Source organism: Sturnira hondurensis, unplaced genomic scaffold (genome assembly GCF_014824575.4).
Source record: "Sturnira hondurensis isolate 20B ecotype Veracruz unplaced genomic scaffold, ASM1482457v3 Scaffold0020903, whole genome shotgun sequence".
In the NCBI taxonomy this organism is placed as follows: Eukaryota; Metazoa; Chordata; class Mammalia; order Chiroptera; family Phyllostomidae; genus Sturnira; species Sturnira hondurensis.
The window spans coordinates 1,922,000-1,936,112 of record NW_028093534.1 but is presented as its reverse complement, the minus strand read 5'-3'; the positions used below and the strand labels follow the sequence as shown (position 1 = coordinate 1,936,112).

General features: G+C 48.6%; 2 protein-coding genes, 1 long non-coding RNA gene and 1 pseudogene across 4 annotated transcripts; 3 read left to right on the top strand and 1 right to left on the bottom strand.

Annotated features, from left to right (window-relative positions):
* The first annotated feature begins 99 nt into the window (after positions 1-99).
* Positions 100-6,484, top strand: GPD1 (glycerol-3-phosphate dehydrogenase 1). The gene is made up of 8 exons (XM_037030882.1): positions 100-370; positions 778-955; positions 1,755-1,895; positions 2,447-2,585; positions 2,831-2,943; positions 3,635-3,868; positions 4,096-4,202; positions 5,170-6,484. The coding sequence occupies exons 1-8, from the start codon at positions 264-266 to the stop codon at positions 5,264-5,266; spliced, it is 1,116 nt and encodes a 371-aa protein (XP_036886777.1). The 5' UTR covers positions 100-263; the 3' UTR covers positions 5,267-6,484.
* Positions 3,624-7,843, bottom strand: LOC118976406 (uncharacterized). The gene is made up of 2 exons (XR_005064268.1): positions 7,656-7,843; positions 3,624-4,704 (listed from the first exon to the last, which is right to left on the bottom strand). It is a non-coding gene; the product is annotated as an uncharacterized LOC118976406 (long non-coding RNA).
* Positions 7,844-7,954: 111 nt separating this feature from the next.
* Positions 7,955-10,526, top strand: COX14 (cytochrome c oxidase assembly factor COX14). 2 transcript variants are annotated; one of them, XM_037030884.1, is made up of 2 exons: positions 7,955-8,055; positions 10,122-10,526. In XM_037030884.1, exon 2 carries the CDS (start codon positions 10,130-10,132, stop codon positions 10,301-10,303), a length of 174 nt encoding a protein of 57 aa, XP_036886779.1. In that variant the 5' UTR covers positions 7,955-8,055; positions 10,122-10,129; the 3' UTR covers positions 10,304-10,526. The 2 variants fall into 2 exon arrangements, with proteins under 2 accessions (XP_036886779.1, XP_036886778.1); XM_037030883.1 differs by lacking the exon at positions 7,955-8,055 and adding an exon at positions 8,062-8,270.
* Positions 10,527-13,916: 3,390 nt separating this feature from the next.
* On the top strand, positions 13,917-13,999 carry LOC118976516 (uncharacterized; annotated as a pseudogene).
* The last annotated feature ends 114 nt before the right edge of the window (positions 14,000-14,113 follow it).

Genomic DNA, 14,113 nt, shown 5'->3' with positions numbered 1-14,113 from the left:
TATTTCTTGGCAGACCTCAAGATGAGACCGTTGCAGGGGGATAGAGGGGCTGGGCCGGGGCCAAGGGAAGAAGCCTGCTGTCACTGTCAGCTGGCAAACCTCAGGAAAGGTGGGGCCTGGTCTGTGCCTCATTCCTGTTCCCCACCTGTTTCTATTCTTTTCTCCATTTTCCCTGGCTCTGCCAGACTGTCTCCCTGGGCGCCCGCCTCCCCACCCACCCCTGGAGGGCGGGGCTTGGCCGCACCCACGTGTGGTGGAGTTATATGCTCCTAGCGGGCAGAGGAGCTGGGGAGTGTGGAACCAGCTGGCTCAGGCAGAAAAGCAGCACCATGGCCGGCAAGAAAGTCTGCATTGTAGGCTCCGGCAACTGGTAAGTGGCTCTGTCAAGGAGTATGGGGGGAAGGGGGATCCCCCAAGAACATGGGGCCTAGGTGGGCAGGAGGCAGGCAGTGGGTTGGAAATACCCTCTGGTTCCTCTTCTGCTCCTGGTGTTATCTTCTGTGCCTGTCCCCACTGGACAGATGGTGCCCAAACCTCTCCTGGCCCTGGCCTGTCCCTAGCCTGTCCTTGCGTCTGTTCATCACAGGAAGGGAGCCTCCAGAGCACTCCCTGCTTCAAAAGCTGCTTGGATTTGGAGTGGGGGTGACAAGGAAGGTGGCTAGTAAATACTCTGGTGGGCTGCTGTGATACCCTAAGGTGGAACAGTGCCCCTTCCTCTGCCACCGTTCCTCTCTCACACCCCCACTCCTCCACTTTCTGTGCTCCTCCTCCCGCCAGGGGCTCAGCCATCGCCAAGATTGTGGGTGGCAATGCAGCCCAGCTGGCACACTTTGACCCACGGGTGACCATGTGGGTGTTTGAGGAAGACATCGGGGGCAGAAAGCTGACAGAGATCATCAACACACAGCACGAAAATGTCAAATACCTGCAGGGGCACAAGCTTCCCCCCAATGTGGTGAGCCGGCACCCTGCAAGGAAGGGAGAGGGAAGTGGAGGGGCACCTCCTGCTGAGGTGGAGGGCCATTTCAGGTGCCACTTGGACCTGGGAAGTGTCTTAGGAGGGCTGCTGTAGGCACAGGGCGCTTCTATGCACAGCCCCCAAACTGTTCCCCTGGGGACTTTCTGGAACTGAGAAGAACCTGAATGTGCTCCCCCCACCACCAATTTATGGGCTCCCAGGCTTTTAAGAGAAGACAAGGAAGTTGGTTTCTGTGGTAAAAGACAGGTTCTCCAACTCCCAGACCTGGGGTTCTGGTTGTGCCTGCCTCAGGCTGTAATCTTGTTACTTATTCACTGGGTTATTAGCAGACTTGGACGTTGCCCCTTGGATTTATAATCCGTGGTCAAATCTATGTGGCTCACTCCCCATAGCAGGGAAAACAGCAGGAAGACTGGTTCTCTTCCTTCCTAGTTAGGGGCCCTAAAGAGCAGGGTGATGAAATTACTTGGCTTCCTTCTCCTGCCAAACTCAGGCTTCCTTTGGCCTCTAACTGTCCCACAGCCAAAGGCTAGGAGGGTACTGGGAGGAGGTTTCCGAGAGTCAAGAGCCCATGGAAGCTGAAGCTGAGACGGAATGAAGGCTAGGGGAAAGGAATAGTGTCTTATTCCTCCAAGTTCAGCACTTCCAGATTCAATGCCCAAACTGGCCTTCCTTTCCCCCCACAAACAAGCCTCACTCTTTGGCTTTTAGATCTGAATGGGGCTTCATAGAGGTTAGAAGTCAATTGGGCCTATGAGCACTGATCACCCCACAGGTGGCTGTCCCAGATGTGGTCCAGGCTGCAGTGGATGCTGACATCTTGATCTTTGTGGTGCCGCATCAGTTCATCGGCAAGATCTGTGATCAGCTCAAGGGCCACCTGAAGGCAAACGCCATTGGGATATCTCTTATTAAGGTGCCAGAGATGCCACATGAGTGGGAGTATAGCTAACCATTGCGGGATGCAGAGTGGGTGAGGTGGGGAGAACAGAAAGTGGCAGAAGTAGGTTGAGTTTTCTGGAAAGAGGAGATTAGTTGAGGAGTAAACAAGAGACTGGTTTGGAGGCAGATGTCTTGGGGACTTTAAGAGGCATACAGCAGATGCCCAGGGGGGATGTGAGGAGCGGGCTGCTTTGAGGAATGTGAAAGAGAAGTTGGTTTGTAGCAGTGGCTGGGATGGAAGCTGGTTTGGGGAACTCTGGAGTGGGTTGTTTAGGAATGTGGAGGAGAGACATTGACTTGGAGAGGAGGGTTGATTTGAGGGTATGTGAGAGGACAGTTTTCAGATGGATTCACTTTCATATGCCAACTGCCCTCCTTACAACAGCTTTGGCTAGGTTGGAATGGGGCAGGACCTTTGGGGAGAGACTTTGATGAAGAGCAGATTTGGAAAAGGCAGGATTTCTGGGTGGGACTCTCTCAGTTGGGCATTAAGGGCACCTGGTCTGAGCTTCCTCCTGTGCCCAGGGTGTAGATGAAGGCCCCAGTGGGCTGAAGCTCATCTCTGAAGTGATTGGGGAGAGACTTGGCATCTCCATGAGCGTGCTGATGGGGGCCAACATTGCCAGCGAGGTGGCTGATGAGAAGTTTTGTGAGACAACCATTGGTGAGAGCCCCACCTCCACCCACACACATAATGCAGCTCCAGTTACATCCCCTTCTCATACTCTCCCTTCCCTGACTCTACTTAGCCGTCTTCTCCCCATTAGGCAGGCAAAGGAAGAAGACCCAAGCATCAGAGGTGAAGGAGAATTGGAACACCCCCAGGGGAAGGGTTGCAGGTCCTGCTTAGGGAATATGTGAAAAAAGAGTCAAGGATACCCCCTAAAGCTTTGCTCCTCTCTACTTTAGGCTGCAAGGACCAGGCCCAGGGACAACTTCTGAAAGAACTGATGCAGACACCCAATTTCCGCATCACAGTGGTGCAAGAGGTGGACACAGTAGAGATCTGTGGGGCCTTAAAGGTGAGAGGGGTGTAGGGGCAGCTAAGGGGTGGAGAGAAGGTCCTGAAAGAGGGCCTGGCTGAGCTCTACCAGGTTACTGGTACTCCAGGCTGTCACTCACAGGCAGTTGCTCCTATTCCCCACCAAATCCCATACACATAGGAAGAACTGCAGAAGCAAAGCCAAGGTCATTTAGGCCTGCTAATTTATTCACCATTAGACTCGGGACCTGCTTCTTCCTTTCTCCTATAGCTTCTTGCAGGACGTCCCTACCCCTGGCTCCAGAGGGTGGCCCAGAAGGAAGAGGAGATGCCCTGGGAGAGCACCCAGGCTAATGGGAGACAAGATGTCCATGACACCCAGAGAGACCGATGGCTAGACCAGTGTATCCTAGACAGAGCTGTGGTTATCAGGGACAGTCATGGATGAGAGGGCCAGCTGGAGAGAAGACTAGTTTTCAGTAAATGTCCTCAAGGATGGAGTATGGAGCCAATTTGGGGAGCCAGTAAGCGTAAGCCCATGCTAAAAGGAGGGAGTATAGCAAAGGGGAAAATCAAGAGAAGGAAATAGTTGAGGAGACACCCACTGTACTTCCCTTAATTTCAGTGGACTTATAGTGGCTGATGGAAGCAACATGAGGCAGGTGGTGAGGGCTCCAAGTGGGGCTTGCAGGAGGAGATCCTTTATCATCTGTGTCCTCCATTCCCCAAAGAATGTAGTGGCCGTGGGGGCTGGCTTCTGCGATGGGCTGGGCTTTGGCGACAACACCAAGGCAGCGGTGATCCGGCTGGGGCTCATGGAGATGATCGCCTTCGCCAAACTCTTCTGTAGGGGCCCTGTGTCCCCTGCCACCTTCTTGGAGAGCTGTGGTGTTGCTGACCTCATTACTACCTGCTACGGAGGGCGGAACCGCAAGGTGGCGGAGGCCTTTGCCCGTACAGGAAAGGTGAGCTGCAGAGGGAATGGAGAAGGGAGGGTAGACCCTATAGGTGTCAAGGTAGAGGAACCGGGCTGGAGGTATATCTTGAACACAGACATTAAACTTGGTGTGAACATTTCCAGCCTTTCTTTACTCCTAAGATCTCCCACCTCTCATCTGAGCCCCAGACTTTTCCATCCACAATGACAATCCTCCTCTCCCATTTCCATCCACCCGTCATGTTTTCTTCACAGTCCATTGAGCAGCTGGAGAAAGAGATGCTGAATGGGCAAAAGCTGCAAGGGCCCCAGACAGCCCGGGAGCTACACAGCATCCTCCAACACAAGGGCCTGGTGGATAAGTAAGTGTCTGCCACTGGGAGCCCCACTGGGAACCACAGCCAGAAGTATTCTCCCCCTTTTTCATCTTCCTTCTCAATCTGTGAATTGGGCAGAGAGGGAAATGTTATGTTAACAGACACACAGACCAGAGATTGGAGAGTCTGGTATGCTCTCTGTCCCCTAGCTAGTTCATGGTCTTTGAACTCTTTGCAGTCTGGTGTTCTTTATAGCACATTGCTTCGACCTGTCTACATAGCCTCCCTCAATCCTTTCCTCATCCTCTGCTGTGGGGTTTGGAGCTCTGAGGCAGCAAGAATAAGCTCACCTGATTGTCCCACTTCTCTGTCTAGCACCCTCAGTCTAAGTCGCTCCCCAGAAGCCAACCCTCTGTCACTGATGGCTGTCCTGAGTACTGAGGTGTAAGGACAGTCTCTACTTCAAGGTGCTACTTTACACGAAGCATGAAGACAGATAGGGTTATGGACAGATCAGAGCAGAGCTCTGGTGGTCTGAGAAAGAATCCTGGAATAAGATAATACGAAATTAGGTTCAGAAGATTAGCTCATGGCTGGTCAGGATAAAGTCTCCTCATAAAGCAAGCAGCCTGGGCAAGAGGATGATAAGAAGGAAACTCATTTATTGAGCACCTTCATGGAATGCACAATCACTTCACTACTTTGTTATATTGGCCCCATTTTACAGTTGATGATACTGAGGTTCACAGAGGTCAAGTGGCTTGTCCACTTGGAATAAAACAATTCCCGGGAATGTCAGCAAGTTCAATATGATAAGGAGTAAGGCAGTTAATGACCTGATCCTAAAACCCAGAGCTAGGAAGTTCAAATTCTCAGCAACTGGAAACAGAGCCAGAGTCTGCCTGAACTCAAAGGTGGGAGGCTAGGAGAGTGGAGGGTTGTGTAGGAATGGGCAGTAGTGGGTAGGGGACCTAAGAAGAGTCTAAGTTGGGTCTCTCCTTCCTCATTCTAGGTTCCCTCTGTTCATGGCTGTGTACAGGGTATGCTATGAGAACCAACCAGTGGGTGAATTCATCCGCTGCCTGCAGAATCATCCAGAACATGTGTGAGCAAGGCTGAGGCCCAGGCCAGGAAGCTTCTTTACCTCGGTGGAGACAGGCAGAAGCTTGGGTACCTGGCCACCAGGACCTCTAGGTCTCCCCAGAGAGAAGCCTCTTCTCTGCTTTTCCCTGGAGGACAGGAGGCTGTAGGGCCCATTGATCTGTCTGGAAATCCTGAACCACCAAGCAACCTTCAGCCTCTTGCCACATCTTTCCAGGAATGGAGATGCCTGTCCCTCTCCAAATGTGGGGCTTTCTCCCTGCCCTATGGGAAGCCCCCAAACTGTCTACTTTTGGGCACGTGGGGCAGAGGGTGGAGGGAGAGGGAGGTAAAGCAATGGCCACCTACTGCTGCATTACACAGAACAGGAATCCTGTCCCCAAGCCCAGTTGAGTGGCTAAAGAACTATCTTAGCTACAAGAGGGATAAGGCGAGGCCTGTCAGGGAGTGGTTTGAGATTTTGAGCTGACACAGGGACTCCTTTGCTCTGTCTGACCTATGCCAGGCCCCACTCAGCATCAATGGATCTCAGTGTTTGTTAACAAAATACGAAGATCTCAACCCCCTTCTAGCTTCTCCTAGCAACATCTGCGTCCTCAGAAACCTCTGGTCCTTCCCTTTCCCCTCCCCCAGGCTGCCCTGGCACCAGAGTTAGCTGCCACGCTGGCATCTCTGGCCCTGGGCCTTGTCATTCTCCCCCTGGACTTCCCAGTTCCTAGTTATTTGCCAGCTCCTCCCCACTGTGTGTGACCTTTGCAAGCCTTCCCTCTCCCTCCCTACCAGCACTGTCTTTGGAGAGCAGGAACTTAATCTGCTGACAGAGCTACACCTTTTCATAGCAGGCTCAGATCGCTCTGCTCCCTGTGACCTTTGGATCTGGCTTGACTCCTTTCTCAGGAGCTCTAGTGGCAGGGCAGGTTTCAGCTGGGTCCCTCCTCCTGCTATCTCCCCAGTATATCCTTGGTTCCACCCCTTTCCTTCTCCCAAACCCTGTACCTATTTCTCGGCTGCCTCCAGAGCAGCCAGGGCGGCTAACAAGTACCTGTATCTAGAAGCCAGGGGGCAAGAGAGTGGCCCAAAGGCTGAGCATATCTTCATATCGGTGGGTCCTGACATTCCAAGGCCAGCTCTCCTCTGTCATCTGCCTTCTCAACAAGGTATATCTGAGTACCCTGAGAGCTAGGAAACTTATGGAAGAGGAAAAAAAATTAGAACCATCTTACCCTCTAAGGCAGCGATTTTCAACCTTTTTCATTTCATGGCACACATAAACTAATTACTAAAATTCTGTAACACAAAAAATTACTATTTTTTACCGAGCTGACAAGATAGCAGATATAATTTTGATCTGTTCACACTGGATGGCCACTGTTGTGTTGGCTGTTGTCACTTTTTAAAAAATTTTGACAATTTAAGGGAAAACAATGCCCCTGACTAAAGAGTCAGGTATTGCATATTATAAAAATCCATGCGGCACAGCAGTGTGCCTGTCATAGGCACATCACAGAGCACATCACACACCACCTGAAAATTGCTTAAAATTGCTGCCCTAGGGTAAGGGAAGAACAGAAAGGGGAGGAGGGAGAGGAGTGTGCTTCGCCTGGCTTAGTTCCAGGATGGGGTGGCCGTGGAGAATATCACAGGTCAGCAGCCTAGGCTCCTGGCTATAAATAGTCCCTGAGGGCCTAAGCCACTCCTTCCGGTCCAGTACAGGGTCTCAGCTTCCTGAATGGCAGCACCTGGCATACTATGGCTCTGGCCAGCATTAGTTAACCCTCCCTTATTCCTGGCCTGGTGACCAGGGAGGCAGGCTCCTCTCAGCTTCCCGCTGTTGAGAATTCACTTTCCAATGAAGCGCGGAGCTGCCCGAATCAGGCAGCGGGAGCGAGGTACACAGTAGTCCCAGATCTGGCTGGGCCCAGTCAGGGGCACTGACTTAATACCGGAGGTCCATGTCGGGGCAGGAAACCAGCTTCCTTCCCTCAGTTGTTCACTCCACAGTTAATTGGATCTAAGGCCTTGGAATCAGGCCTATTTGTCTACCCAATAAAGCGTGGTTTTACCACAAATGAGTTGGGGAAGGGCACTTCTGTGCACGTGGGTTCGCAAGTTGTGGTGTATCACTGCATGTATGTTTTCATTCACAACACAGGAAAGAGGAAAACCCTCTTCATAATCCCAGACATTCCGTGCCCCTAGTTGTGCTGCCCACGCAGCTGTCCTCCCCAAAGTGGCAACCCCTCCTATCCCCTCCCCCACGCTTCTTTGAGGCTTCATAACGCCATCTGCGAGTGGAGAGGTCACACACGGGACGGAAACATCGCTCGCGCCTACGCCATGGCCAGACTTGCCGCCGCCTCGGCGGTTGAGACCTCGCGGTGCGGGTCGGGTTCTTACCTGAGCTTGGCCGAAGCCCGGCCACGGGGAGGAGGGCATCTCCGGGCTCTAGGGGGCGGACGGTCCACTTTCAGTGGGCGGACCCCGAGAGAATCTACCTAGCTACACGAGTCGTTACCGCGTCGTAGACTGGGGATTGGCTGGCTGATTGAGTCGGCAAGAAAGGTCGTCTCTTCTATCCTGACTGAGTAGCCTAAAAGTTCCGTTTGAGTCACTTAAGACCCTCTCTCAATGGAGAATGACTACAACTCCCAGAATTCAGCGGGCCTCAGGAAAGAAAGACCGGTCTGCGGATGTGTAGTAAGGATTGGAGCCGGAAGCCGGAAGTTCTAGGACGGCATCCCACTGGACCTGTGGCGGCGTTTCTCGCGTTTCAGTGGGTGGAGTTGTCCTGCGTCCGGTGCGTGGTGCACTCTCTGGAATTGGAAGCCGAATCCTAGAGGCTTAACCGAGGTGGTGGGAGAAGGGGTGACTTTCCTCCCCAGTAGCGCCTCAGCGTCTCGGGTTGTTCTGGATACAAGCCTCAGGTGCCGGGTCCACGTCGGGCTGCGCAGACTGTGTTGGGGAGACGCTCACTGAGGCCTCGGTTGGACTGGAGGGAGCTGCAGCGTCCAGGTACGCCGCCTGCTGGAGCGGGCTGCGGAGCACCTGTTTGGCCTGGCCTTTGCTCCACCGCATTTTCCCATGCCCCAGGCTCCAGGCTTGCATGTCCTTGGAAGTCACTGGTGTATCCTGCGCCGCGGGCCTAAGCCGCGATTTGCACTGCTTCTAGTCCAACAAACTGCTTGTCCCTGTACGTTTCTGTCAAATCTCTTGACACCTCCCGGACGTCTGGGCCCTCCACGCTCTGACTCTAGTGACTTTGGGGAGTGTCAGAGTTCAGGGGCCTGCCTGGGGCCTTGGCTAAAGATTTGCTTATTACTTAATGCCTCATCCAGTTAAGTTCACTAAATTTTTTTGTTTTTGTTAATTTGAAAATAGAAATCTTAGGTTGGATTAGGCAAGAGAAGGAAGTGAGGTTCTAAAAACCAAAATAATGTCTGTTAATAAATCTTCTGTTACTCTTCTAGCCGAACTCTACCGGCTAGTGAATGCTTTCTGCTACTCTTCTAGCCGAACTGTTTCCTGGCTAGTGAATGCTTTCAGCCTTCTTTTTGTTCCCCCAAGAAGTGGGCCAGGTAGCCTCTGGCCAGGGTAATGGGGCGTATGAAGGGAAAGAAGTGAGGGGGAGGTTGAAGGTCTACAAGATTCTTTGCTGGGAGCTTGTTTGCCCCGTAGTATCCTGCTCCGTGTGTGTGCCTTTTCTTCACTGTCTCACAGCTTGGGGTCCTTTCAAAGCTCACATAATGTGAACGCAACCCTTTCTCACCTTGAGCCCATGCCATTTGGTTTTCTTCCTCTGACCTTATTAAAGTCATTTGGAATTATAATTCAAGGGAGCTACAGCTCAGCTTTGCTTCACTGTCAGGGACTGGCTCCACGGGAATGTTCACCCATAGGACTCACTCGGAGAAGCACTTTTGTGTCTCACCCTACTCCTGACCCCCTAAGCCAACTGGGTGCTTTTCTTCCAATTCTCGACTTTTAAGAAACGTATTCTCACTAATTTCAGTCAGTCTTTCAATTTCGGTTCCCTCAACAGAGAGGAGTCCAAGAACACATTGGTAGCCCCAAATTGAGGAGTGTTTTGTTTAGCATGAGAGATTGCCCTACTAGACTTTCTCTTGTTTTCTAGTTCAGAGTATACAAGGAACAGTTTAATTAGAAGTAATTTAATGCATGTTTATCTCATGCAAATGAGAGTCAGAAATTTTCTGGGGACTCAGTAAGTTTCATTTTAGCCCTTGGAATAGGTACTTGGTGTTGTTTTTGGAACTTAGAATTAATGCCGTAGAAGGTTAAGTACAATTGAAATAATATAAGTGTACTATTGGCACTGTTTCAGGTATATATGGGCTTAAACAGATGCTTGAGGGCTAACCACCGTGAATAAGATTGTTTTTATGGGAAAATAAATTGGATATTGCCTAGAAGATTCACATTTGATTCTCCTACAGAGAATAATTTACTGCTAATATTTAATCCCTGGCTACCTCCATTAATTGCCTGCTAGCCAGAAAAACTGTTATGTGCTTAATGTTCCCAATTAACATTTCTGGGCAGTTTGTAACAGTCACTTCTTTCCACAAACTTGGAGGGCTGGGTGTTAGCTGTGATGTCATTCAGATATACCTGTGGTTCCAGCTGTGTGTCTGTATCTCATATGCAGATTTTATTTGCCTTTTTGAATCTTAGAGTTCCTAAACGTTGTCTTCCACTATAAGACTGTGCATACATGTAGGGGCCATTCAGAATAGAGTAGATAGACTAAGCAGGGTGCAGAAGTTAATGGAATTGCTATAAACAGGGAAGTGGGCTGGGAACGTGAGGGCTATCCTGGTGTCTAAATCCAGTCTGTTTTTGTAGGGGACAACATGCCAACTGCCAAGCAACTGGCTGACATTGGCTACAAGACCTTCTCTACCTCCATGATGCTCCTCACTGTGTATGGGGGCTACCTCTGCAGTGCCCGAGCCTACCGCTATTTCCAGCGGCGCACATCCCAGCGCCAGGCCGCAGAAGAACAGAAGACCTCAGGAGGCCTGTAGAACCCTGGGGGACTGTTTCTTGACCAGAGGGACCTGAGGCCTGCTGGAAAGAGCTCACCATATCTAAGTCAAGAGAACTAGGGCCTTAATGGTTTTCAAACTGTGCTGGGGATAAGTGCCCATGTTTTCTCTGGAACTGCCAGTTTGGCAACACTGTCATATCATAACAGGAATTGGGGGCAGGGGGAGGCACATCTACAGACATTAAATATTTTGCCATGTCTGTCTGTGTCTTGGTGTGTTTGTTTACTTAAATAGGGTGTGGGCCCCAGAGGTGGGGCCATAACTACCAGTTTTCTATATCTTGAGTTCTCAGAACCTATGAAGGAGGGGATATACAGTTTTAGAAGTAGTAATATCACCTTTCATGATCTCAAAGACTCCCAGCAGCTGTATAAACCCTCTGAAAAGACTAAAGACCGGAACCTTGTGTCCAGGTGATGGGTTACTCTAGCTGGCTTGGCCACACATGCATCTTTTTGTCAAGGAATGCAGAGGCCTGTTTAAAACCCTCTCAAAGTTACACCAAATGGAGGAGGAACAGTTTGTAAAAGGAGGGGTTGTCAGATAGCCTGCGGTAATGCAGTTCACCTCCTTAAGCTCTAATAGTATTAGCATAAGGTCGACTTCTCACTGTGCCAGTATACGGAAATTTACCTGCAGGTCTTACTAGAGTTATGAAGAGGATGTGAAAGAAAAGTGTTTTCGAGGTAGAGTCCAACTATGAGGAGAATTATTGTTGCCACCATTTCGTTTTGAGTTTTGAGGTTGCTAGTTCATGTCATTCTTGGTGATCACCCCATATATCTGTCTCCTTGGACACCTGTCCATTCCCATGCTCTGTGTGCATACTGCCCTGACCTTTGTCCCTCTACTCCTAAACCTTTCACCTGAAAGCCCTCTCCCATGAAAAAACCCAGCTTTCTGCTATCAACCCTTTTACTCCCTTTCCCCTAAAACTAAAATCTTTTAAAAATATGCATATAAGTGGACCTGCACAATTCACACCTGTGTTGTTCAAGGGTCACTGTATATTCCAATTGTATTAGTAAATCAATTTATTCCATTCCTCTAGTGAAAGATCAGTGCTTCATTTCCACCTTTTCCCCTCTCCTATATAGCAATGCAATGAGTATCCTAGTATGGTCCCTTGGGCCCACGTGCTAGTTTCTCTAAAGGAGGATTTACCTTTACTGGTTATTGCTTTTCCAAAGTAGTTACGTCATTTTCACCCTCACCAGCAATACGCCCACATTCTGTTGGGGTAAAGTGGTTTCTATTGATTTTAACTCACGTCCTTGATTTCCATTAGGTTTGAGCACGTTTATATTGATTTATTACCATTAGCATATTCATCTTCTAGGAACTACCTATTCATACTCGTACTCCCTTCCCTTTTTTCTTGGTATTGGGTTGTCTTTGTTATTTCCTTAATTAGATATATTCTAGATACCAGTGTTCTAGATATCTATATACTAGATACTAATATTTGGTTGTATGTGTGGAAGGTTTGACTGAGCATCTTTTGGAGCTCTTGTTTGGTGGGGTAGTGGTGATGATACAAGTATCCCATGGTGTCTGCATCATCCTGTGTATGTCTCTCCAGAGCAGCCCCATGGATAACACATCTGAGACCAGTTTTCATGCAAGTTCTTACCTGGGATGGGGTGTGGGTTGAGGTATTTCCCAGACCACACAGGAAGTACACATTTAGGTTCTCTGATTCACATGAAGTGTGGGTCCAGAATTTGAGAAAATTTCTCAAGAGTCTCCTGACCCTACAAACCCAAGCATTCAAAATTTTCTTCTTTTGCCAACTGGGTGAATTTTTTAGTTTCCTCCCTTTCACTAAGGCTGTTGCTGTCTCAGGGTACCAGCCTTAACTGGAGGTCTCAGTTCCAGCTTCCTGCCTGGGGCCAGCCTTGTCTCTTGTGGTCAGCATTAAAACCCAGGTCCTTAAGTTATATGCCCAACATCCCTTCAGTTTTTGCATCAGCTGTGTGCCTTTTGTTCTAGCTTTCAATTTATTTCTTTGTGGCTTTAACCTTTTCTTGGAATCTCATCTATGCATTTAAAAAGAACAACAACTACTTTATCCACCATTTCTAGGTGTTTGCCTCAGGTTATTTTAGTATGCATTAAGCCAGAACTATATTCTCATGCCTTTTCTAAACATAATACCTTTCCATTCCTGTTTTCCAGGCAAAACTCTATTCATCTGTAATGGCCCAGGGCCACTTTCACGTTTTCTCCCACATTGCCAAGAATAATTTAGGGTAGTTTTTATTGCATCGATTCCCCCCCCGCCTTATGGGGGTATGAGCTCATTGAGAGTAGAAACCAGATCTTGTGATCTTGTTCATTTTTGCATCCCCAGCTTTTGCCACAGTGCCTATCATAAAATAGGCCCTTAATGTTTTATTAAACTGAAAATATCTCCCCACATGGACACTGGATTTAAAGTCTAAAGATCGTGGTTTAAAATCAGCATATTATCACTCATTAACTAAACTTGTTATTTTTAGGATTGTGATAATGTGAGAGTTCATGATACGTGATAAGCAACCTAAGTGTTTGGTTTTTTAAAAATTCAATGTATTAGGTAACATTGCTTAATAATATTTTGTCTCAAGTATATCATTCTATAGTACATCATCTGTGTGTTGCACTGTGTTCACTACTCTGTTTTCAAAATAACTCCTGAAACTCAGTTTCCTCATTGTGGCAGATTGAATTTTTCAACGGTGGATGCAACTGTGTCTCCCATTCCACATGCTCTTCTGCATTTACCCTGTCACATCATCAAGAAGTAGAGTCTGTCTCACCACTCCCTTGAATTTAGGTGTTCCCTGTGATTACTTGAATATAACTCAGTGGAATTGATGTGTGCCAATTCTAGATGACTCTTAAATGACAGCAACTTCTGCTTCCCACCTCTTGGAACACAACCACCTGTGCAAAGCCCAAGGCACAGAGATCATGCACAGGAATCTTAGTTGATGGTCCTCACTGGATTCCTGTGGAATGGCCAGTACTAATGTCCAGCCGGGCTGGTAAATCATCTTAGACACTGAGTCCAGCTGAGTCTTCAAATGACTGTATTCCCAGTTGTCATCTGACTGCAGCTACATTAAATATCTCCGGCTGAGCTCAGTCCACCAACCAAACCATGAGAAATAATAAATTTTTCTTTTAAGTCACTATTTTAGGGTGGTTGGTTACATAGTAATAGACAATCATAATACTCATTTTTGGAATGGGGATAATCCTAAGAACACTCTACAAAAGTGTTCTTAAGTTCACTTTTTCATGTATGTGAAATCATTTTTTAAGCAGTAAAGTACTTACACAGACATGAGTTATTTTTTCTATAAGTAATAAAGTTAAAACTCTTATATTTAAGAGAGGAGAGGCCATACCTTGCTTCTCTTACAAATATTCCTAGTTCTCTGATAGGGATGATGTGAGTCTGCATCTAACCTGCGGACCACTAATTAGTGTCCTTCCTACTGGGCATGAAAACTTCTCTGGCCATCTATAAAACTAGCTTTATGCTCTGGCTGGTATAGCTCAGTGGACTGAGTGTGGGCTGTGAACCAAAGGGTTGCAGTTCAGCTTTGCACAGTGGCAGTATCGTAGCCAATGAGGTTTATCCAAGGCACGATTATTGCTAATTGAAAACTTTCCCCAAAGGGTTGCAGTTCGATTCCCAGTCAGGGCACATGCCTGGGTTGCAGGCCAGGTCCCCAGTGGGGGCCATGTGAGAGGCAACCACACACTGATGTTGCTCTCCCTCTCTTTCTCCTTCCC